Genomic DNA, 26,361 nt, shown 5'->3' with positions numbered 1-26,361 from the left:
TTCAACCCCCTGCTCCTCCTCACTTTCCTGTCTCACTTTCAACTCCCTGCTCACCCTCACTTCCCTGTCTCACTCTCAACTTCCTGCTCCTCCTCACTTCCCTGTCTGACACTCAGCTTTCTGTTCACCTGTCACATACTCAACCTCCTGAATTTACCCCTATTTTTCTGACTTACCCCACAGTTTCCTGTCTCAGTTATCCTCAGTTCCCTATCTAATCCTCAGCCCCCTGTCTCATCTTTAACTCTTCATCTAACCTTTATGCTTGAATCCACAGTCAGATTCATATTTCATATTTCTGTGTCTTACCCGTACCTTAGCTTCCTGTTTCAATCAAAGCTCTTTGCTTTCTTTCTCAACCTTAGCTTCATGTCTCACCCTTGGCTCTGTCGCTGACTCAAGCACTGCTTGAAGCTTCATGTCTCAGCATTGGTTCCTGTCTCCCTCTTATCACTTTGTCTCACCTGGAGCTGTTCAGCCTTAGCCTTCAATCTCACAGATGCCCTGTTTCAACCTCAAAGTTCCTTTCTTATCCTCAGCTATTCTCCTCACCCCTGGATCCCTGTCTCACCGTTGACTGTCTCTCTGTTCAGGCCCCATGAGGCTGTAGCTCTAATCAAGCACATGCTCCTATCAGAGCCAACATGACCTTTCAGGTGCTGGCACTTTCTGGCATGACCTTTTAGAGTGAATGGCTGAGCGGGAAGCTGAGACTAATGTGCACAGTAATGGAGGATAATGTGAACTGCTGCTCAGGGCTGCACATTCTTTACGTGCGAGAGTCCCACTTATCCATTGCTTCTCTCAGTATCACAATCACACACTACTGTTCACAAACGCTCCTCTGTTTTCTCTCAATATCTGTCTTTCTTTTTACAACACTCACTCAATACGCTCTTTCCCCTCAACAATACACTTGCTTACATTTTCTACATAAAGGTTCCTGTGCAGTTTATTTTCCAAATTTTTGTGCCTCTATTATTTCACATTCAGTGTTGTCTTTTATATTGGTTCATGTTTCCATGCATTTCGTTCCAGCTCTGCGGGGTAAATTAGATAATGGCATTAAATGTTGTTTGTATGTTTTATGTGCAGGCTTTGCACTGTTAATACCGTATTCTGTTCCCTGTATACATTTGTTGATAGTCACATGCACACTCATATACACACGAGCTCACCCAAAGTTCAAGTGAGACACAGAGCACTGCCCAGCCAGTCATCCAGAAAATGGTGAGTGTTACACATGCTCGAGCAAACTGCCATTTCTTATTTTTGTACCCTGACTCAGTCTCACAGAGTAATCCAATCGTATCAGGTCAGAATTGGGCCATCAAACCCTTACATGTAGCTCAGCTATGAGCTTTCATTTTTATAGAGTTTGGAATAAGGCTGTATCATAAAGGGGAAAAAAAGTGCCATAAAGTGTCATAAAGAAAATAGGAGCATGGGTTTCAAACCCAGAGCAATGTTTTTAGATGACAGCATTTACAAACTGTAGACAGATTAAAGCAGCTGTAGATACGGCGCCAAAAAAAAAAGCCATATGTTTCTAATTACAAATGAAAAAAATTCACTAAACTGACTTCAAGATATAGTGACTGCCTGTGTTCAACCTGGCAGGTAGAACTTACAATTAAGCACAGCCCATAGTAATTAATGTGTCCTTGTTGTTGCTGCTTCTGTGTGCAAAGCCGCAGTGCAGATGGGACCTCAGCTGGGCCCCCGTTCTTAAGCAAAAGTAAATAAAGTGATGCACAAAGAGAGGCTGCAAACAATGAATGCCAGTTCTGTTAAAACCAACACAATCCGTGTAACATATCTAGAGCACTAGGATGGAGTGGTATGAGACTGATCTCCCGCTGCTCAATTCCCCGCATGAAGCTGGGGTTTGATGACAGGCCCACTGAGAGACGAATGAGAGAGAGAGAACGAGTGAGGGGGGGAGAGAAAATAGGAAAATGAGAGAGTGAGAGAGGGAGCTAAAGAGGCTGTGGGTTGAATGCCTACGGGAAATGGCCCGCCGATGTGCTTATATTACACTGACTTTAGATTCATCTTGGAGATTGAAGCTGATTCCCAAGGGAAATGATGTCTGCCTGTGCGTGGGGCATCTCGTCTTCGATTCCAGCTATGGAGAAGAGCTGCGGGGTACTTAGTGAGAAAAGAGCAGTGGGTGTGTGTTTTAGAATGGGAGCTAAAGTGGGCCTATGTTCCCCATTCACCTGGCCAATATTGAGGTTATTACTCGATATGTTGAGGCTGCGTAAAGCGGGCTGCGACAGGGAATCTATTATGTCATCAGAAAGAAGGGATCAGCGGAGGACAGAGCATGAAAGGAGGAGTGGAAGAGTACCTGCTTGCAAGAGTGCAATTCTTTACAGCTAATTAAAGCTTCCTATTGAGGGGCAGGACTGTGGAACAAAGGGAGAAAAGAATAGAGAGAAAGAGAGAGAGAAGAAGAAAGGAAGAAAGAGGGAAGAAAATATTACAGCCTTTTGAACCAGACTGCAGTCAGTAGAGCAAAAGGATGGTGTTCAACACCCCCCCCACTCTTGCTCTTTGTTTCTCTTGTTTCTTTCTTTCTTTTTTTTCTTTCTCTCTTTCGTTTCTCTTCCTTCCTTGTCTAATGTAATGAGTGCATAATTGTTTTGCGCATAAGAGCACTTGTGGGTGTCTGTGGTGTGTGTGTTATACGGTTAAGTGAAAATCCGGAGCTTTTCACTCGAGTTTGCTCAGTCAGTGCAGTGACTGTGCTGTGTGGGTAAATGGAGCGAAGAACAGACAGCAAAGTCTTTAGCACACAGAGAATTACTGGCATGTCACACACAAAACACACACACACACACACAATAGCCACAGTTAACAAGCCTCAGTGAGGACTACAAGCTCCCCCTCATGGCTGCATTATGTATTTAAGGGTGTATCATGGGGATGGTGTTATAACAGGAATCTCCAAGCATACACCTGAACTCATCTGTGGTTATAACTCTCTTAAATTCCACACAGGTTCGGGTCATTTTTCTTTTTCTCGTAAACCATAGTATGCCACATGAGGTTACAATGAGTTGAGCAATAAAGTAAGAAGAAATAAAATTGCACTTTTCTTTTACTGTATTACCTCAGTGATCTGTTATATACTAAAAGACCTTTAATTATTTAAAAATAAATTGCATATTAGTGTTAAACCATATTGGACCTTTCTTAATATCACTTAAATTAAAAGGTAAAAGAATTGTGCATGTGTAAGAATACCAGGGGTAAAAAATAAAGTATGATTTTTTATTTATTTATTTATTTTTAATAAACTTGACATGTAATTGTACCTAGTTTAGGATTGTTGCATAATGCATCTGATTTAAGAAAAAAAAACATCAAAAACTGTTTTCAAATCAGCAAAGGAGCACAAAAATATGTTTTATTTCAATCGAGATTTTGTGTAGAAAGTATGTAGAGATAAACCAGAGACAATCTGCCTTCAAAGACCAAGCTGTGCAGTGAGCATGAGAAAACAGGACAGTGATTTAAGTTCTCAAGGAGTCAAGCAATATGGAGGTGATTTCCGCCTTATAATTTCCTATAAACTTCCCTTAAATTGGCTGGAAGTGATTGTACTCGGTGTGCATGAAAGGGTTAAATGACATTGATGTCATATGGGAGAAATGTGGCAGGAATGGAAGACTTCCCATTCCTCTGACTGAATGAGTTCATGTGCTTTAGGCTACATGCTAGAAATTCAAGATGGCTGTCATTAGCCTCATTATTATGGCGCTTTCTCATTAAGAGGTGAGCTAAATTGTTTAGTGAAGCCTAGGAGAAAAAGAAAAGTGTTCGCTAAATTGTCAGAATTAACACTTGGAGGTTGATGTAAATGGATTTTTTTTTACACAGGAACTTTAAATTACTGCAATCCTGACATGAGGTGAATTGTGCCATTGTTGCTCTGTGATTGGAGAGCTGCTGGCTTTTGAATGTGGCTTAGTGTGAGTGTGTAAAGACATGAGGAATAGTTGACGTATAGAAAATATCGACCACATGTGCTTACTTATGTTTATCAATGATAATATGCCATAATACATGAATGCATGAATAATAATAATAATGATAATAATAATAATAACAATAACAGTAACAATAATAAGAAGATATAATAATAATAATAATAATAATAATAATAATAATAATAATGATAATAACAATAACAGTAACAGTAACAATAATAAGAAGATATAATAATAATAATAATAATAATAATAATAATAATAATAATAATGATAATAATAATAATAACAATAACAGTAACAATAATAAGAAGATATAATAATAATAATAATAATAATGTTTCTAATGTAAAAATGCATTTGCTGCCAGCTTGATTGAAACATAAGAAGGCACCGCAGTGTAAAAATAATCTTATTCCCCATTACTCCCCAGCAGCTGCTGCGCCAGTGTTCCTCTTCACAAGCACCTCAAGCTTATAGATTTGGTTTGAATGTTGGGTTTAATTAACGAAGAGTTAATTAAAATGTGTCCTTCATAAAATACACGTGGAAGCTGTGCTGGTTTAACAGCAGTGCTGGAAAGAAAGTAGATGCTAGTTTCACACATTTAATTACCGTGTTCTCTGGTTACCAAAGTCCTGCCAATATTAGTGCATATGCTGGGTGTTGTATCTCATAGTTCCATACACACACGCACACACATTTAAACCAGCAAACAGTATGCATGTAGAGGGAAACGTGAAATGTTCAGAAATGCCAGCTGAAGAATAAGATGGATTTAGCATATCTGTCTTCACATTAATAGACATTTCATCGATTTAAGGAATAAAACACTTCAGGGCAGTAAGTAATGATGGGATGGTGTGATGTGGGCTGAAAGTTCGTTATTTTCCAATTACGGCATGTACCAAACGGTTTTATTCTGCGTATAATATTTGCCAACAGTTATCCTTGTATTTATTTAGTTATTTAGGAACAGTGTGTACTTTTTATCCATTTATAGTTACATTTAATGGTGTACAATATCTGGAAAAAACTGCTCGTATTGTCTGTATGTATTTCTTGCTATTTCTCTTGATCACAGCCTCTTGAATAGCGATGGTATTCTTAGTCTGTGACTAAGTGAACCAGTATCAGGATGTATTCTGCTATTTATAGAGACTTCCGCGTACTTCTGTAACTCTCTCTGGCTGAGGATGTCTGTCGTAGATATAAAAATGTAAAACGTCTGAGAGACAAGTTAGTTCCTCTTATCACTTATGTTATAGCAGCTGTAAACACTCCTAGCCTTACCTCGGTTTGTTTCTCTCTCTTGAAGATAATAAGACAGAATCCCCAGCATGTTGTGTTCCTGATCTATCTATCTACAGAAATTTTTCACCATATTTTTCTTGGTTAAATACCACCATATTTTACCCCTGATAATTAGAAATAGTAACAAATCAGTGCTTTAATGAATGCTTTTATTTAAACCTGTAAATTGCCTTAAAGCTAGTCAGCTTATAACTGAGAAATAACTGAGCAATCCTATTTAAGATTTCAACAGCATGGTGCATGTACACGTACCATTCAAATCAGAAAACACCACTTGTTTAGCCAAAAATAATTAGTCGAAATAGCAAACATCTTCAACAAACTTCTGGTGATCCAACAGTGTATTTGTTTCTTAAAAACCTTATCTTGGAAAAAAGTTACATAAACTCTCAAGATCCATCAGCAAGTTTCTTTTTCCTCCACCTGTTTCTATTAGTTTCAGTGTGATTACTGAATAATAGGCCTTAAGATGAATAACTGACTAATACGCTAGGACATTAAGAGGATTAGCCTGCAAGTCAATTATACTGCTTATGTTTTAGTCTGTTTATGTGACCAGTAGTGGTAGAACAAAGAGAGCAGAAACACTTCAGTACTGACAGTGAGTAAAAGTGTGATTGAAATACATTAAAAGGCTACAGCATGTCTCACTTGAATGTCTCTTTCAAACACATTATATCAAAGTGCTTTGGCAAAAGAAATTAAAACCATTTGAAATCAATAGAATGAAAGTGGTCTAAAATAAACCCTGCTTTTTGCCTATTTAACGTGCCTCTTAAAATCCATTTAAATACAAAATACATCCGGTATATATAGGCCTGCTCTCCCTGAAGCATTCAAGTCAAGCTTTTTCGACCATATAGCAGGAGAGAAGACTTTTAATGAGTGCCTGCTTGTCACAGAGCTGACTAGAGGTGTAAGTGATGGTGGCAGGTTGGGCCCCTGATTGGCCCAGTGAGATCTGAACACTGCTTCTATACTGTACATACCGATGCTACTGACATCACTGCTGACACACAATATCATACCCCAAGAGGGAGGGGAACGGGAGCGTAGGTGTGGGTTGGAGGATTGAAAAGGCATGCGTGTTAGACAGAACCATCGATAAGCTCAGTGTGAGTTAGATGAGTTTGGCATCCAGTATCAGCCAAGCAGGGTTCATTTTTAGTAAGTGAAGTTTGATATAGTTGGTTTGAAATCAGCCATTCATGCGACGTCATTCATGCAATGAAGTTGTGGATGCACATAAATAGACACTAGGACTTTTGCAAATTTGTAGAATGTATTGGATATATACTCTGAGTACATCAGTGGCCACTGAACCTATGGATTTATGCATTTAGAGATCCTAAAGGAATGTGAGAATTGGTCCGGACTTGAAAGTTCAAGCTTAGATGCAGGTTTTTGTAGATTAGAATTGAAAGGAAACATCAGATGCCTATAAGACATCTGGGAGGGAAAAAAATCTAATTTGCCAGTCTAAAAGAAGCTTTCTACACAGTGTCTCTAATGAGCTGCGGAGCTTGACCTCATTAGACGAGTGTGTAACACCTGAGTGCTTCAGTTCTGAAGAGTAGACATCTCCACCCCAGCACATTACAACACAGAATAATCTCAGTGCATTAAGAACAAATTTGGAGATATCAGCCAGAACAACAAGGCGTAAAAGGCATTGGAAATTTTAATCATTTGGAGGCACCTTAGCGGGACTGACATTGCCTTAGAGAACCACCTCTATCATCCATGCCAGTAGTCACATAAGCATGATGTCTTTGATGTTGACTCCACACTGCTCAGGTCTGGTGTGACTCTCAAGTGCATGTGAGTGAATGCTAAACGTGTCTTTGCGTGCCCTCGGCAGGAGCTTCGGTCAATTTGACGTGCCGTGCATTCTTTGGCTACAGCGGCGATGTCAGCCCACTCGTGTACTGGATGAAGGGAGAGAAGTTCATCGAGGACATGGACCAGAGTCGCATCCGAGAGAGTGATATCAGGTGAGAGCACATCTGACCTTAGGCCACTTCGACGCCATCACACACTTCACTAAAGATGGTTAAACTGTCAATAGGTGGACATCAGACCAGCATCTACTAGACCAAATGAGTTTATTTTTATCAACTGTCTCCCAGCTGATCTGAAAACATAATCCTTTTGAAGAATTCACTGTAATATCTCATACAATCCAGAGTATATCAATAAGGCAGCTACCCAGTGAGTACAAATACACATAAATCCAATGCACATGAAGAACAATTATGAAGAATCACTGCAATCCATCTCGTGTAGTCATCAGATGTATCTTGCTTATGTATCTTGCTTACTGTTTATTGAATTCATTGTTTGTGTTTGAAAAAAGCAATAGGTTTGCGATTATCTAAGAGTCTAGACAGACTACTGCTTCTGTATGGTTAAATTATGCTCCATGCTGGGAGATGCTTTAGAAACAGTCAATTTCAAAATGTGAAAATTACCTATAATATACAGTTTATCTGTCAGGCCAATGCCTGACTTTTCTTTTTCCACAATGGGCAGGCAGCCTCATCAGGTCACTGGCCTGCTGTGTGCTAACATGCTCAGGGCAGTTAGCAGAAGGGAAAGTGGGTGAGTTCTCAGCTTTGGCAGTGTCGGGCATGACCTTCCCTTCAGCAGCGTATGCCATCTCCCCGACAGCCTTGAGCAGCAGGAAAAGAGGACAAGTGGTCTGTCGCTGATATGTGACTAAGCTTATTATATTTTCACATTTATGATATCATGATGCCTGTGTCACCTATACTGCATACATATGACATTTTATCTTTTATATTTTAAGGTATATTGCATTTACCTTAAATAAAGGTAAAACTCGGGTCGTTAAATAGGGTGATTTTGACTAGTGAGCTGATTAATATAATTTCCTAGCAAGATACTGTGCATACACTGCTTTCCAGGTTGCATTATACTACCTAGCTTTCATTTAATTTAATTAAATGAATGACTAATTGACAAGCACATAATTATGACTAATCCAAATTTTTGAGACAGGAAGTTAACCTAGATTTATAAAAGTATTTCATATTAAATTTCAGCAACGTCTCTGTCGAGGATATATGCAAGGCTGCCTTTAAATGTGGCTAAAATAAGGTCTTTTAGGAGACAGCTGACTCATGCTGCCTTCAGTCTGGGACAGCCTTTATCTCAGAAGCACACAGTTTCTTCCCAATAATGCTGGCTATTTACGGATTTTCCACCCAAGTGGAACTAGTGGTAGTGCCGATATTTTTAAGTGTCCCTGATAACGATTCAGTCCAGTATTTGTGTGTCACATAGCCAAGTTGGAAAGTTAAAATAAGCCTTATTAACTTTTGCTCAAGTGATTCATTGTTTAATACAGTGAAGTGAAATGCCAATTGACATCTTGAAGAATATAGTTTTATATGATTCAGTTGAATTCAGTTTTATTTCTATAACGCATGTAACGATGGACATTGTCACAAAACAGCTTTAAAGCAATATAAAAACTCAGGACATAAATTGTAAATTGAAATTCGTCCACAATGAGTAAACCAGAGGTGATGATGGTGAGGAAAAACTCCCTCAGATGATGTGAGGAAGAATCAGACTTCAGAAATGAAGCCATCCTCATCTGGGTGACACCAGGCAGCGTGATTATAAATCATTTTCCTTCTATGACTGTGAACTAGATGGTCAAAAAGTGCAATTTTGTAACCAGGAGATTCATTCTAGTTTCAACATGAAGTCTATTTTACTGAAGTTATCAACTGTTCACTGATGGAGACTGAAGTGCTAAACTGCTCATGACAATTGCAGTCCTATAGCTATCATAGTGATTGTAGTCATGAGCCATCGTAGCAAGCCTTTCTTATCAACGCCATCTTCATGGTTTCTAAGTGGAACAATCAACAATAATTATGAGTTTTATACAGTCAGATAGTTGACTAAAATTGGCCAGTGCTGATGGAGAAAGTTGAAGTTAAATTGTTCCAAATACATTCAAACTAAGCCATAAATTTCCAAAAGCATTCTTTTTTCTTTTTTTTTTTTTAAGAACTGCATTAGATAATCGTAAGTTTATGTCAAAGAATCAGTAAAATAGTCTTTTTGGAAGGAAAAAATAAAATCATGCCAGAAAACGTCAACCCAAAAGAGACTAGTATTATTCAGCTTCTACCTACTTACTTACTTTGACCAGTCATAGTTTCCAAAGAATATTTTCTCTTCAGTACTTCAAATAGAAGAGTTGTAGCGCAGGTATTTAGTAAATTTTGAACATAAAAGGGATGTGCTGTATAGACCGTAGTTATGTCAGTGAGTCAGCTTGCACTTAGCCAGGTGACTCATCTTATCTCAGCACCACCATTTAAAAAAGCACAACAAATAAAGATAGCTTCTAAGCATTTCTTCAGTTCTCACATGGCAGCTTATGAGTGCACCAATAAAACTGTAATTTATCTGTAACTGGCTCCTGATTCTCAATTTCCTAAATCATCATAACACTGGACCTCAGCTCATCTTACCCTTCTTTCCCCTGTGTGATTTTCCTGATATCTTTTGACAGAATGTTTCTTACATTGCCAAAGGCTTCTAATAAACAGAACCATCTTCCATTTTAAGATTATGTGGAGGGTGTCGAATAGATGTGGTAAAAACTACAATGCTGCTGTCAAGCACTGACGAGGCAATGGGATCTCATTATAAGTTTGGCATGACTACTCGTAAGTTTTTAGCTACTTGCCATAAATAGAAACATGCCCAATGTTTTTATTTCACCGTACTTTGGATTTCGGAATCTTTTGAAATATTAACCCAAATCTGGTTTTAATATTACTGGAAAATATTCATATTCATTCGTGTTTATTTAGTATGACATTATGCAAATCGAATGCCCCCATGTGTATTGTAATTGTCCGTGACATTTGTGGATTTCCCTACGTGAAAAAGGTAATATTTCTGTGACATTTGTGGCTTTTTGAGAATGAGTTGCTCATTACATGTAATGTCATGCGATCTCAGTGAGATCTTGATTTAAATGAGCAACTGTCGAACTATTTAGTCTTCTTCAACCATTCTGGCGTGTCTGCGCATTGGATTATTTTTCTGCCTGACCTAGCGGTGTTTCCGCTTTACCTGACAGACAAATGGTCCTGCATATTATGGATTAATTAAAGATATCAAAGAGGATTGTACACCGATCAGCCATAACATTAAAACTACAGTCAGGCGAAGTGAATAACTTTTGATAATCTCGTTACATTGGTACCTGCTGGCAAGAGGTGGGATATATTAGGATGTATTAGAACAGTCAGTTCACAATAGTGGTCCAAGGGAGGACAACCTGTGACCCAGCGACAGGGTCATAGTACAATTTTAGAGGTCCTGTGACTTGATGGGACATAGCTGTTTCAGGGAACCTACCACAATATTACGTAGGTGTTTCATTAAGTTACGGCTGATTGGTGTATATCCAGCATCCTGTTTACTCTCTGAACAGTGAGGATACACCTGATATCTTTATAACACACCTTCGCTAATTGCTACTATTTTTAAACCAATGCATCTGAAATCTTAAGACATTTGGTATCTTTCCTACATCAATTTTTTATAACGTTATATCATCCTGCAGCTTGCTGCTGGACTCCCAGTAGATGAAGAAGTATTGACTTCTATTGTTTGAGTGAACAGTGTTGAAAAAGGACAACAGTATTTGTTTGGCCCCTTGGTGCTCATTATGTTTCAGGAGCTCATCAGTCATCAGACATGAACTGTAAATTTCCTGTTATACCCAATTTACAAAACCATTGTGCTCTATGAGAAAGCTTATACAATCAACCTGGGTGGCAACAACCATAACAAACAGTAATTAATGACTTGCAAAGTGGTTTTCCTCGGCAGGAACAGAATCAATTCACCATTGATTGTCTTTGGTTAATGCAGGGAAATGTGAGTGTAAAATTAGATTAATAACACAAATAAATGTATCTGCTATTAATTATAGACCGGCAAAATCAGCATTTTGTAAGGTTTCGTGAGCAAATTATTCAGCTGTGTGAAGGTTTTAAATGGATGCTTTATCGTTAATCTGAGACAAACAATAATGTTCAGTAAAGTGTAAGAGAAAAGGACTCGAACCCTGATCACCACAACATGTCAATCTAAAGCCAAGGACTTATTTTAAAAAAGATATCTAATATAGAGTTTCTGACTGTCACTGACGTCTTGGGTTTTTCTGTTGTCAGGACCATCAGAGAACACCTAGGAGAACAGGAAATGTCCATCACGTTGACAATAGATTCATTAGAAGAGGGAGATCTGGGCAATTACTCTTGTTATGCCGAGAACGGGAATGGAAGACGCCAAGCCAGCATACAGATCAGCAAAAGAGGTATTATTTATATATATTAATTTCTTATCACCTTCCTGCGGGTCTCCTTCAGGCGAGCATTAGCATTTAGCGTTCCCTTTTAAGAGAAGCAGCTCTAGAGGCGTCTCATCTCCCCTCATCTCTTCATGTGGCAGTTCAGAAGGAGAGAGTGTCAGGAGATCTGAAGTATTCTGTTCTCGACTTGAGCGCACAAATACAGCTTATTGATGAGCATCACAACACCTTCTTCAAGTCTAAAGGGATTGAAATGTGTAACTCTTTTTTGAACTCCTGACCCACAAGCTGAGGCTCGGTGCCACGTTCATCTTTCTTGTGTTGCTTTGATTGCTAATTGGTATTCGTCAGTATAATCCTTTTCTACAGAATATCTTCATCAAATATTGCATGGTTAAATACTACCCACGTAAAACCTTCACAAGGGTTTCAAACAATATAGGCGCTTAAAAAACAGCATGAGTTAAAGCATCTGCTTGATTATAGCAAACGGATTGTATGACTTTTTCCTGTTTCTCTCTCAGTCGAGCTGATGTATACGATGGAGTTGGCTGGAGGATTAGGAGCCATTTTGCTGGTGCTTGTTCTGCTGCTCTCTGTGTATAAATGCTACAGGATCGAGTTGCTGCTCTGCTACAGACATCACTTCGGAGGGGAGGACTCAGATGGAGGTAAACAAAGTCTGCATATTAGTCACAGTGGTTCAATATTGCCCCCTTGTGGACAGAACAAATCATAACATAAGGAATCATAAGGAAGGAAACTGCCTTTAAAAAGTGTTTTGTAATATGGACAGGATTTTAGTTTTAGACATTTTGTCAGTTACACACTGATTTGTGATAAAGAAACAAAAAAAGGCAGCTGCCCAGGGACTGGATTCATGCAGAAGAAAAAGAAACAGCTTCAAATAGGAACAGACACTAAGATTGCAAGCTCTGGACCGAGGAAAAAGTACAAAATGAGGTTTATTTATGTATAAATGGTCAGAAAAAACCTCAGGATATGAATATACATATATATATACTTTTAATACAGATACAGTCACTGATAAATAAATGCTCTGTGTTTAATCAGTGCTCCAGGATTTTGTGAGTGCAGAAATGAACACAAAATCTAGCAAACACTGCAATATCCAGGTAGACTGCAGTTTTTTAAAATTACTGCAGATTTTCTGCAGGTTTGTACCGAGACTTGTCGTGTGATGTCATCGCAACATACCAGACTTCTTCTATGCACGTGTGTTAAACATGAGTACAGCTCTCATAGCACGTCACTACGTATGTGTCTTCACTGCTAACTGTTTAAAAGAAGAATCCTTTATTTCCCCAATTCCAGTTGTTTTCCACCAAAAAAACCCTCTGCAACACAAATTTTGAAAAAGCTCTGCAAAATCCTGGAGGGACTGAATAACTGAAAAGTGCACTGCAGAAGTCTTGACGTCTTTGCTGCAGTGCTTCTGGAGTAAAATGCCTCAGCTTGCCAAGCTATTATATCAAGACATTTGTTTTTGTTTTGTTGTCTTACATTCTGTGTTCTGCATATTATGTTCTTCAAATAGAGTTAAAAAAAAACAAAAACTATTGACTTCCCAACTCATAAATACAAACTTCTCAGGAGGACTTGAATGTACGGTCAGTAACAATGAGCAGTGTATAACCTAAAGAGTGTACATAGTTTTAATTCGCTAAATCTAATTGGATGAGCAGTGTTCTAGGAGTGCTAATATTTTATATAACCACACTGGGACTGGGATATTTCACCGTGTGTATCACTCCACTTGTCCAAAGGTTAAAAGACATGAAAAACTGAGTGACAGTTGTTGATTTGGACTTAAACCATAAAATATAAGGGCAGGTAAAGGCAAAACAATAAGCTTAAGAACAGTGTGTGTTTCATGTTTGCACTCTAGTCCGTCATGTTGTCATATGGATGTATGATATGAGACATGTGACATCTTTGTATCTGTTTACCTAAGGTCATAAGGAGTATGATGCGTACCTGTCCTACAGTAAAGTGGAGATGGATCAGTGGGGGCAGGAGCTTCAGGATGAAGAGCGCTTTGCTCTGGAGATCCTTCCTGATGTTCTGGAGAAACACTATGGCTACAAACTCTTCATCCCAGACAGAGATCTCATCCCCACCAGCAGTATGTGCAGCCTTTGTCTGTGTGTGTGTGTGTGTGAGTGTGTGTGTGTGTGTGTGTGTGTGCGAGTGTGTGTGTGTGTGTGTGTGCATGTCTTTTTGACACAGTCTACCTGTCTGTATTTGTGAGTGCTTCAGTGTTGTGGCATCCAATTGCACAGAGCTATAAGGAGACTGAAACTGTAATACATCAGAGGGCAGTAGATAAAAAAAAGAAAACCAAAGCTACTTTTGTACAGCCCTCAGTGGTGAACATCAAATAAAGGCTTTCAAATGATAAAGTCTCTGAAAGTGCTCTATGGAGACCTGACACAGAATAACAAGGAAATCACTGTGTGCTGATTGGTTTGCTTGAGACACTTGACCAAGCCTGGCATAAAAGAATGAAACATGCCTCCCTAGGAAGCCAGTGTCTCTACTGTAGAGGTACTTCATCTCTCGTACTGCTGTTCTCTGACTTGCACCCAGTCTTTCCCGGATAGCTCCGGATTCACCATGACCCTGACCATGATAAAGAGGTTTATGACTCAATATGACTTAATGAATACTATTTCACACCTCTCTAAACCTGCACACTTGGCAGAGGCTTTAGAATACTATTAGCAGCCACTGAGAGTGTGTATAATATAGTATTTGGAGGCAGTGCATAGTGCATATTATATTATATTACCCCATTTTCATTTTATGGCAGTCATGAAAGCCTGTGAACCTTACTCTGTTTGACAGGTTGAAGAAGAAAAGCCAAGTTCCAATGACTTGAGATTTACCACATGATTGACTTCTTATTGTTGTTGTTGCTCTTTACATTTTCTTTGGAGCTAACTAACTAAACACTCGGTTAATTCGCAATATATGATACGTGCTTGAATGTGTGTCACCTTCATCAGTTTGTGTTATATGTGTAGTCTCAGTGTGTATTGTGTACTGTCTGTGTCCGATAATTGCTTTGTGCGTATGTGTTTGTTCATGTTGTATGAAAAGCTGAATGTTTATGTTTAGGTCTCAGCAGTGAACATTACCAGGATGAGACACAGCTTGTTAGAGGTAGAGTTTAATCCTAACACACACACACACACACACACACACACACATGGCTCTTTGCTCATGCCCCATTCCTGTGTCTTAAATGTGATTGTGAATCGTGTCATTAGTGTTATTTGTTGTTTGTCTTGCTACTTTTTTATGCCTTATATTTTTGTAAGACATGCGACATACAAGCACAATCACTCTACACTCCACAACCACTGTATTTGGAACATCTGTACACCTGCACATTCATGCAGTTATTTAATCAGCCACTAATGAGGCAGATGCAGGTCAAGAGCTTTGGGTAATTTTCACATCAATCATCAGAATGAATAAAAAGTGCAATCTCTGGGATTTTAACTAGGTTTTTGGTGCTAGATGGGCTGGTTTGAGTATTTCAGAAACTTCTGATCTCCTGGGATTTTCATGAACATCAGTCTCTAGAGTTTACTCAAATTTGTGCGAAAAACAAAATAAAACAAATTTAGAAAGTGACAGGTTTGTGTGTGGAAAGACCTTGTTGATAATGAGGTCAGAGGTTTGAGGCCAGATTGGTCTGAGCTGCCAGGAAGGCAGTAATCTAACCCAGATACTCTCTTCATACAACTGTGTTGAATAGAAAAGCATGTCAGAATGCACAAACCTTGAAGTGGGTGAGCTACAACAGTAGGTTCCACTCCTGCCAGCCAAAAACAGGAATTTGAGGATACCATGAGCACAGAATCACCCAAACCGGACAGCTAAAGATTGGGAAAAAATCACCTGTCTTCATCTGTCCAATTTCAGTGATTCTCTGCTCACCACAATTGCTAATTTAAGTTACAATAGACTTCCTGTCAGCTCAGACCAGTCTGGTCATTCTCCTCTGATCTCTCTCATCAATCAGGTGTTTCATCCTGTGGACCAACTGCTCACAGGATGCTTTTTATTTATTTATTTATTTATTATTATTATTTTTTTTTTTTTTTGCTTCATTGTGTAAACTCTAGAGACTATTGTGTGAAAATTCCAGATCGGTAGTTTCTGAAAAAAAAAAAAAAAAATCAAACCAGCCCACCTGGCACTAAAAACAATGCCATGATTAAAGTCACAGAGATCAGACTGACTTGTTTCTGCATGATTTAATGCATTGTGCAGCTGCCACATGATCGGCTGATCGGATAACTGCATAAATGTGCAGGTGTACAGGTGTTCCTATTAAAGTGGACAGTGGGTGCATTTTTAATGGTCCAATCAGCAGAATGGATTCAGAATGGATGCAAAAGTTAACAAAACAAATATCATCAGAGCCATGGTTTCTGTGAATAAGAAAAGATCAGGGACAGGTCAGGGATGAACTATACTTAGGACAGGGACTGGGCCCAGAGGTGAGACATTGATTAGATCTGAATAACAGATGAGGCCTGAGAATGAACAAAGGTCCTGTGCTAAAGAGGAGGTCACGAACTGGGACTGAATAAGAGGAAATAGCAGAGCCTGGTACTGAGTTAGGAACAGGGTTTAGGAGTGAAACAGCTCAGAGACTGGAGCACAAATTGTACACAAACTACAGTCAGGGACAGAGACCAGCACAGGGACATGTGGACTCAATTCCATAGATCGGATGACAGAAGGAATACCATATGGAATGTAACATAGGACTATTTGCAAGTGACAGCAGAAATTCACTGGCCAGGGCTACTAGTGTAGGGACAATAGCAGATACTATAGGAGATGAGAAAGCAGCTCAGTGGGCAGTGAAGGATCATGGGATTTAGAAGCTGAAAAGCAGAGCTATAGTACCCTGAGTCTGATCTCTTGAGAGATTCCTTTTTTTTTTTTTTTTTTTTTTTTACATATCTTGATTTTGTTGGTATATTTATTCAAACTTGCCTAATTTTTGTATGCTGCTCTTGCCAGATTTGGTATTTGGTCATGACTAATAGCAGCTGCTTTTTATTTTAGTTGACTTGTTGTCTAACACTGTACAGATTATTTCTGCAAAAAGTTTTTTACTTTATAAAACTGAGCAATAATTTTTATGCTCTTGTGGAGGTTACATGCTAACCTGTGGAGGTTACATGCTAACAAGAAAGGCCAAACATGATGTTTGTGCAGCTGACAGATGAGAACTAACAGCCAAATGAAATCAATAAATGCTTACAGAATTTGTTTCCAGAATAATAATGTCAATGTGTCTGCTCATTCTGGAGAGAGGTTAATTGTTGAAAAAGTTTTTTAAAAACTTTTATTCCTTGTCTTTAAATAAATACTGTGGAATAATTTGATCCTACTGTGATCTTAGGCTTTTTTATCAGTACAAATGAGGTATTATCTCGGGTACTGAACCACTATATTCTCTACATAAAAAATTATCCTATGCAAAATCTGCTATATTTATACTGTTCCTGAAATATGAGATTACAAGGAAAGTAGTACCACATTACAGTTATCTATAGCATTCATGATATCATTTTACTGTAGATGCCTAAGTTTATTGTCCACAATGAAGTAGCATATTTACATCTGACTCTCAAATAACTCCACCAGAGAAACTACTTAAATAAGAAAAAAAATTTTAGACATTAAGGTTAACACAATGATTTCTAATAAATAAATCAAAAATCGGCAGCAGCCCAGAGACTGGAATCATGCAGAATAACACAAAAAAGCTAGAAGCAGTTTTGAAGATCTCTGGACCAGAAAAGATAGTGTTCTTTTATTTATTTATTTATGTATAACCCTGCTACAGCATTGGTTGATCACCATAATGCAAAACTTTGTGTAAGTCATACCTGCCACAGAGTACAGCTAAGAAAACCCCAGGCTATATAGAGACAGTTTACAGACACATTTACTCATAATGGGAAAAAGCCCAGAAATAAATGCTCTGTGTTTAATCAGTCCCTCCAGGATTTTGCAATCATAGAAATGTACACAAAATCAAGAAAATGCAATATTCAGAGGAGCAATTTTTCAAAATGACTGCAGATTTTCAGCAGATTGGTGCTGAGACTTTCAGCCAAATTCCTTTCCTATTCATGTGTGTTGAACATGAGTACATCTCTCATAGAAAGTCATTACATATGTGTCTTCACTGCTAGGAGTTTAAAAAAAGAATCCAGTGCTTGTGGTCTCACCAATTCAAGAGGTTTTCTGCAGATAAAATCGAGCATTTTTCACTGCACTGGTTAAATCCATAGTACAGAACCTCATGCAAGTGAAGTCTGGCACAGAGTATAGACGAGAAAACCTCAGGCTACATACAGACAGTTTTACAGATACATTTACTAATAGTGTGGAAGCACAGAATGAAATGCTCAACTGAAACCTGATGTTATAATGTAATGTTCAACTGAAAAGTGCAGGGCAGAAGTTGCTTCGTGATGTTTTTGCTGCATTGCTTCTGGTGTAATCTTGCCTCACCTTGCCAAGTTATTATAAGACATTAGCTTTGTTACTGGAGTTAGGCAACTTATTGAACTAATCTTGAAGTGCTGTGAGCAAGAGATGCCTGGAGTTACGTACTATATATAGAAAAGTGGTTTAATTAAACATCATTGCTTCACTATATGCTAGTGTATGGAAGAGTATAAATATAGTAGATATTACACTTTGTTATAGAAAGTGATGGTAGAGGTTCAGTAAATGTGTGAAGATCATGTTTTATTTGTACTGACGAAAGTGTGAAAGAAGACTGTAGTATCAAATGAGTCCACAGTATCGATTTCAAAACAAGAAATAGAGGATTAAACTTCGAACCAAGAAATGAAAGATAAAACTCTCCTGAATAAGCAAACAGATTGACAAAGTTATTCTGTTAACAAATTCTTTAAGCATTTATTGATTTGACAAGTTAGTTTTCTAAGAGCAACTGCTTTTGTTTATTTCTCAGTTTTGAGTTCAGGTTTGACTTGTTTGACTAGACTTTGCTTTATGCTCCGCATGACAGAAACATGACTAGATTTTCCATGGACCAGGTGAGACCTCAGGGACTGGAAAAGCTGAGACTGTAGGATCAATAGGCATCAGTAAGCACTTTAGCAGTGTCTCCTCTTCCTGATCGGTCAAACCTGCTGAGAGGAAAAGCATAAACATGACTTAGAACTGCTGTGGTATCACACAAAGGACTTTTCGAACATAAACCAAGGCTAACTCACAGTTGAATCAATCTGCGCAAACACAGAAGCTGGAATGAGCCGAAACAGCGGCAAACAGTAACTGTTCCAATATCAATAATGTGTTTCTTTCTCTATGTTTTGTAGCATATATTGAAGATGTGGCTCGCTGTGTGGAGATGAGCAAACGTCTGATTATCGTGTTGACCCCTGGCTATGTGCTACGTCGTGGCTGGAGCATATTTGAGATGGAGTCACGCCTTCGCAGCTCTCTAGTGTCAGGTGAGATCAAGGTGATTCTGATCGAATGCGCCGAGCTGCGTGGCGTCATCAACTACCAAGAGGTAGAGGAGCTGAAGCAGTCTATCAAGTCTCTGACGGTGGTGCGCTGGAGCGGCCCACGAAGCAACAAGCCTGGCTCACGATTCTGGAAGCAGCTGCGTTATGCTATGCCATGCCGCCGGCCACAGCCCAGTCTCAGGACCCCCGCAGTAGATGCAGGAGAGCCGAACCCCTTCGCTCACCTCCACACCGTTTCAGCAATCTCAGTGGCCACAGCAGCATCAACAGCAGCAGCTCCAGCCCGTCCAGAGCTCCGGGCCGCACTGCGCAGCTCGTACCGAGCGCACTCACTGGCAAGGCAGAAACATGCGCACTTCCGCAGCTATGATTACGAGCTGCCACTGGCAGCAGGAGCCACTCTGCCAGCACAACCCACCTACTGCAACCTGCCGCTTACGCTGCTTAACGGCCAGTGGCCCACCGCCAAGCGCCAACACAGCCTGGATGAGCCGCACGCCAACAATAACGCCATGCTGCCGCTGCTGCCCCGTGAAACCAGCATCTCCAGTGTCATCTGGTGATGGAGAAGCAGCAAGGATTATATGACTTCTGTAGATGGGCTAGGCTGGGACAAAACCTCTTATACTCATAGGGATGTAGGGAAGCCTGGCCAAACATAGATTATATATATAAATATACATACGGAACAGCCTTTGCTCTGATCAAGCACCATGGTCTTTACGTGTCCAGTTTTCGGTCTACTGGATTTGCTGATCTCATACTGAGGCTACTCTGGAAGTAAAGCGCCGCAGTAAGGGATTAATTAAATAGTGCCATATCAACTTAATGGGAAATCTGAGTGAACTGAGACACGGAGCCACACCATACGAACGGAAACAGGGTCCTGCACAGACGTCTGCAGTTTACGCATAGCATCACCATCTCCCGGTCTCTATACACTTTGTGTCATCACACTGCCTTTCTTTTTTTTTTTTTTCTGTTGCCAAAAGATATATCAATACTTTCACTTTGTTTAGTTGATGATCTTTTTACTGTACTACTAGACTACGGTTGATTTGACTTACTTTCAGTTTGTGAGCCATTTTGAAATTAGGGCTTGGCTAAATGAAATGTTTACCCTTTTGTTTTCACCAAGAGTTTGCTCTACATGTTGATCCAAGTGTCCAGTTTCTGTTAGCTTCTGTATGATGTGTATTTATGATTTTAATTGGACAATTTGTAAGAGGAAAAAAAATCACAGAGAATTATGCAAGGAGTGGAGCCCATCCTCAAATAATAAAGGGTATTTTAAGAAACAAGAAATCTATTTTTATAAATGGAAAGCTGTTTCTCTATATATAACAGCGTCACCAGGACAACGGGGTAAAAGACTTGTGCATTTGGGGTATTTTATAAATTTTGCTACATTGTTTTTGTTTGTACAACCTACAATAAAATAACTTGATGTCCTCAAATTAATTTAGGAAACAATAGTATACTGCATTTCCTATAGCTGGGTAAAACCTAATGAAATACAAGGTTTTTTTTTTTCTTTTCTTTTTTGAATAACTCTTAAAGTCAAGTTTTAAAGGACTTAAAATCCTGTGTAAAATCCATATGCATAGAGGATTGATATGTATTATGATTTGGATATTTATATTACTATGTATTATAAAACACTACAGCCACTGAAATGAAGTGTTTATATTTCTAAAGGCACAATCATTCTTGTTTCCATTTTGTTTGTCACTGTGCATTAAAATCACCAACCTCTGTCAGTTTATGTGTAGTAAATGATAACGTCTGCTGTGTGTGTGTGTGTGTGTGTGTGTGTGTGTGTGTGCATGCATGTGTGGGCAAAATGTGCCACTTCTACAGACTTTGTAAACAGACTTCACTTTCAATTTGAGTAATTCCCTTGTGATTTCTTTCGGTTTACATTTGTAATGTATGTAGCGCAATGTACATGTATTAAATACAACAGATGACAAATATATTGAAACAAATACAAATATAGTAATACATACAGAAAATTAAACAAACAAACAAAAACATCAGCAAACAAATCATAAAAAATCCTCAATACTCAATCAAGTAGACTTCTTGGCACACACCTTAGCTAGATAAAGTGGAGTCCATGTCGTAGTTATTAATTTCAATTTGTCATTATGCTGCTCTTCCTTAAAAACAAATATTTACATTCTCGATGTTACAGTTCTCTGGCATCCTTTTATGCTGCTTTGTGCAGTTTTGGTTAGCTGTTCTGCTTAAAAGTAGGAGGTAGGAAGTAGAAAGGTCAGCTCTAAAAGCAAATTTACATTTTAGTAAATAATATTTTGCTTTAGCTGTTTGACATAGTTAGGTTAAAAATACTTTTATCTAATACTTTCTATAATAAAAGTACAGAAGATTACCAGTACAGTGTGATGTAGTGAAACTAATAATGACTATGACTAACATGGAATCTCCCTCAGAAATGTTTTTAAAGAACCAAAGAGTACAGGAATTTCTCATGCTGATGACCTAGCTGAGATGCAATGCTATCATCCACACACACACACTAGGCTATAGCTATTATTTATACAGGGCTTTGATGATATTGTCATCAATTTTACAAACTGTAATAAACTGTATAAACTGCAATATAACTGCTATAAACAGCAATATAACCACTTGCTACCACCAATTATTTGCACAGGAAAAGGCATAGGCTCCTGAAAGCTAGTGACATGGAACAAGGAACATATTAAAACAAGGAACTGCAGCTCAGAGATGCTACATTATATTGCATGGATAAAAATAGATATGGGAGAAAAAGTCTTCAGTGACATTCGCTTGGTACCACATCATACGCATACATTTATTAACAATGTTCCTTCTTAGATTTATTAATGCAAAAACAAATGATCTGAACAATATCATCATGGCTGAGAGGTTTGATTTTTTTTATGGTTGATGTGAGAAAATATGGTAAACATGCAGTATGTGACCTTAATTACATTGCTGAATTATATACTCTGGGCTATGTTTTATTACTTAGAACAGATGGTACATCTTCTGTACACCACATACAACATAGACAATACATTGTGCAATATAGTACCTGATGTAAAGACTGTAAAATATAAACAGAAAATCAAGTGCTGCTAAAAGCATTTTTTCTGTAATTCCTTTGATTTGCTGAATGTTTTCATTCTCAGTGTGAAAGCCAATACAAGATGATGAGAATTAAGTACAGCATTGGCAGGGGAAAAAAAGCTGTTGGATTTTACTAACCTTTCACTCTTTAATTGCAAATATATTGGATATTAATTTCCACTGTATTGTAGTAATGTATATATTACCCCTCCTAACAGTGACCCAATATTAGCGGATGAGCTCAAACTCTTGTGTGCCTGGTTTGTCAGCAATGAAGTCTAAGCCACCATCAGCGGACATGGTGCTTACCTTCCAATGATGATACAAGGCATACGGGCTGGATGTAATAACTGGGGGAGTCCTCATGCATTGTGATAACCAGAATAGCAGCTAAATTGACTAGGATCTTCAGCCTCACCCTGTCCATGGTCATAGTCCCCTTGAGAGTTTAATGATCAATTATCATTCCCATGCCAAAGCAGTCTGCCATGACAACTGTAAATATGTACAGACAGTAGATGGTTCAGGTACAGGAGGTCCTTATAACCATTATTATCAACTTGTTTTGCTGTAAGAGAAGATCAATCGACAATAAAACGTCCCTATTTTGGTTCTGCCAAACGTAAAACATCAAAATTGATCCAAAATGCATTTCATAGAGCTCCACCTACAATATTATAGTGTTCTGCAAGTTGGCTACTAAACTACAGAAACAGGGCCTTACTTTATCCACCTCTAATTGGATCCTGGACTTTTCACAACCGCATACCCAAACACTTCTCCAATACCATCATTAACATAGAAAACACTATAGGGATTGGAAACAACACTGGGTTTGCCAGTAGGGAAACAATTGTTATTGCAGTGCACACTTAATACCAACACTCAACACTCTCAGGATAGACCACTTCATTAATGACTGTCAGGATGTGTAAACTGGTAGGGGGGAAAAACAGTGGTAGAGGGAACAAAGGAGAAGACCATGTGGCAATTATCTAAGAAAAACTGTTGAAAGTTTGAGTGTGGATGAGAAAATGGCGTTTCATTATGATTATGTTAGTTTGTCTAATTTTTTAAGGCCCAAAAACAGAGGACAAAAAAATCCCCTGGTCATTTTCCAGTCTTTAGCTGTCCAGTTTCTGTGCCAATTATAGCCTCAGCTGGGTGACAGCCGAGTAATATGATGTGGTCTCCTGCTGTTGTTGTCCATCCTAATCAAGGTTTGATGTGTGTTTTGAGATGCTTTTCTGCTGAAGATAAGGGGCATGTTAAAACGTGATGGCTTGGCCTTCTTTCACTTTTGCTTTTGTCAGGCACACTTCTAATGAAATGTAATATAATTTTCTCTACCCTCTCTATAGGAGGGTTGCGTCAGGAAGGGCATCTGTATATAAATATATATATATATATATATATATATATATATATATATATATATACACTAATCAGGCATAACATTATGACCACTCGCACTCGGCCATCCACATGATATAAAAGAAAACGTGATTCATCAGACCAGGCCACCTTTTGCTCCGTGGTCCAGTTCTGATGCTCACGTGCCCGTTGTTGCCGCTTTTGGTAATGCACAGGGGTCAGCATGGGCACCCTGACTGGTCTGTGGCTATGCAGCCCCATATGCAACAAACTGTGATGCACTGTGTATTCTGACATCTTTCTATCAGAACCAGCATTAACCTCTTCAGCAATTTGAGCAACAGTAGCTCGTCTGTTGGATCGGACCTGGATCAGAGGTTTTTAATAGGGTTCAAATCTGGAGATTGGGCAATGATCTCTTATTTTTTTCAAAAGCTGTATATATATAAGACCATAGATTTGAGATGGAGAAGTTATTTAGCTTTAACGTCGCTAAATCAGCTCATTTTAGTGAGCCACATGATGGAGCACTTCCTTAATAACCGCGAGGAAGTGAAAACCGGGAAGGTAGAGGCAACGCAGGAGAAGACAATGCGGAGATTATCTAAAATCTGGTGAAAGTTTGAGTGTGGGTTGAAAAGGTGAACTTTGATAATGATAACTAAAAAAATTCGTCTAGCTACAAAACTTGTAGTTTGTTGAAAGGCGAGTAAATGGACGCCGGCTCGGACTGTGCTGCAGTGAGGGCGACTTCATCAGAGTCTATACGGCAAGTCTGGAGGTTTATCTCTCCCAGTATTCCTTCTCTCTTCTGAGTATTCCAAGGCACTTGACTTCATCCACGCACCGGAGAAACTCATCTTAAAAACAAGTCTTTCTTCAAGTCTTTACCCGACACCGGGATGCTGTGCTACTCTGCTCAGTAAGTTCACGGACTGAATGTATGATGGACAGTGTAATACCAGTGTGAAGCTGACCGGTGTTAAACATTTGCAAGAGGATTGAATGAGTTTGCAGTCCGGATTTTTTAGTCAATTATATTAATCGACTAATCCAAGCATGGGTGTTGCACTATAGGGAGCGAATTCTTATGCATTGTAAAATCGGATTAGAAAAGAGATTTCTTACTGAAACTATTACTAATAATTATGATATTTGATAGCCCCGGGACTATGAAACTATACAGGTGTTCATACATACCGGAGATCACCTGATGTATTGATCTGATGTATTGATCTGATGTATTGCTCACAGTCACACATTCAGAGAATTTACAGTCTTTCTATCTTACTGTAGTTCCTACTACTGGTTGCCATAGTGATGACGTTTATCAGTGGGTGGCGCATAGCATTCAAAATCCGATTTCTTGCCGCTAAAATGAGAACATTTCGGATGGAGATTTAAAGTTTGTGTATAAAATTCACCTTTGTACCTTTATAAATCATCATCTTCAGTCCCATTGCTAGTTGCTGCAGCAAGTTGCTCCATATTTACAGAAAGTTAAACTTTTCTCAACTGTAATTTCTGTTGCTCTCGTTGGAAGTTGAAAATCCCTTTAAGACAAAAAGTAATTGGACAATCAGCTGCAGTTAGTTGAACATGCATGGCTACTAAAGGAAATGGTTCATTTGTATTTATTAGGGATGGTTGATACCACTATTTTTTTTAAATACGATACGATACCGATACGTTTTGTTCCAGTTTTAACAATACCGATACCGAAACCACTTATTATTTTAAATGTGAATGTGAGTTTTCAAAATAATGTTAATTTTTAGAAGAAAAAAAAAGATTACATGTAAAGGCATATTACAAACACATACTGGCTATTAATAAACAATTACACAAAATACACTATACACACACACAGTATATACATATATACATACATACATACATACATACTGGTATCCCTAACATTAAGGGGACATTCGAAACATAATTATTTTTATACTGTACAAACTGTATATTATCCCTAGAAGGTCAGAATTTATTGGTATTATTTTACTTGTGGGGACGTTTTTGGTCTCTTTAAAGTAAGGAATACTAGTACATAGCCCAAACATACAGAAGTGCGCGCGTGCGCAAACACACACTTTTATGTTTATTCTTATTCACCGAATGGTAACGAGAGAGAGAGAGAGAGAGAGAGCACAGTTAATAGGTGTTAAAACAGTTAAAAGTGATTACTGTGCTCTTTGTACCTGGATATGGTTTGCCTCCCTTAAATCTCTCCTGTAACGTCTTTTGGCGGACAGAGGAAGACTGTGCAGCTTGTGTTTGTTCCGCCTCTTTATAAGTGTCAGTGTGTGTGTGTCAGTGTGTGTGTGTGTTGTCTGTAAGTGTTTAAAGAGGTTGTTTGTATTGTTGCTGTGTGTTACTTTTTTTTTTATCACAAATATTGCATCGTGCAATTTTTTTCCACTGTTGAGAAGTAGCACCACACCATCGTGCCATTCTGTAACGCGGAAGTGTGTGTGTGTGTGTGTTGAGTACGTAGTTGAATGGCACATGAACGCCGCAGACCGAACGGTGTGTAACGTTACGCACAAGAACAAGTAAAAACTGAAGGCAGCTGCAGTAAAAACCTGGCAGAACATTACATCTGGTTTTGTTG

At 38.6% G+C, this 26,361-nt stretch overlaps 1 protein-coding gene and 1 long non-coding RNA gene across 5 annotated transcripts in view; one reads left to right on the top strand and one right to left on the bottom strand.

Annotated features, from left to right (window-relative positions):
* il1rapl1a (interleukin 1 receptor accessory protein-like 1a) overlaps positions 1-21,075 on the top strand; it is a 113,571-nt gene extending 92,496 nt beyond the window's left edge. Inside the window, exons 7-12 of one of the 2 annotated variants that reach the window (XM_058391269.1) lie at positions 7,174-7,306; positions 11,546-11,691; positions 12,210-12,356; positions 13,661-13,831; positions 14,827-14,871; positions 19,098-21,075. In XM_058391269.1, coding sequence (XP_058247252.1) covers positions 7,174-7,306; positions 11,546-11,691; positions 12,210-12,356; positions 13,661-13,831; positions 14,827-14,871; positions 19,098-19,813 — 1,358 coding nt within the window. In that variant the 3' untranslated portion in view covers positions 19,814-21,075. The remainder of the gene's footprint in view (positions 1-7,173; positions 7,307-11,545; positions 11,692-12,209; positions 12,357-13,660; positions 13,832-14,826; positions 14,872-19,097) is intronic. The other variant, XM_058391270.1, reaches the window with a different exon arrangement.
* Positions 16,890-26,056, bottom strand: LOC131354046 (uncharacterized). 3 transcript variants are annotated; one of them, XR_009204687.1, is made up of 3 exons: positions 25,949-26,056; positions 25,169-25,297; positions 16,890-18,908 (listed from the first exon to the last, which is right to left on the bottom strand). It is a non-coding gene; the product is annotated as an uncharacterized LOC131354046 (long non-coding RNA). The 3 variants fall into 3 exon arrangements; XR_009204686.1 differs by having other exon boundaries at positions 25,177-25,297; XR_009204685.1 differs by having other exon boundaries at positions 16,890-18,905; positions 25,177-25,297.
* Between the last annotated feature and the right edge of the window lie 305 nt (positions 26,057-26,361).

The sequence above is a fragment of the Hemibagrus wyckioides genome, linkage group LG06 (assembly GCF_019097595.1).
Source record: "Hemibagrus wyckioides isolate EC202008001 linkage group LG06, SWU_Hwy_1.0, whole genome shotgun sequence".
Classification (NCBI taxonomy): Eukaryota; Metazoa; Chordata; class Actinopteri; order Siluriformes; family Bagridae; genus Hemibagrus; species Hemibagrus wyckioides.
This window is presented reverse-complemented; position numbering and strand designations above follow the sequence as displayed.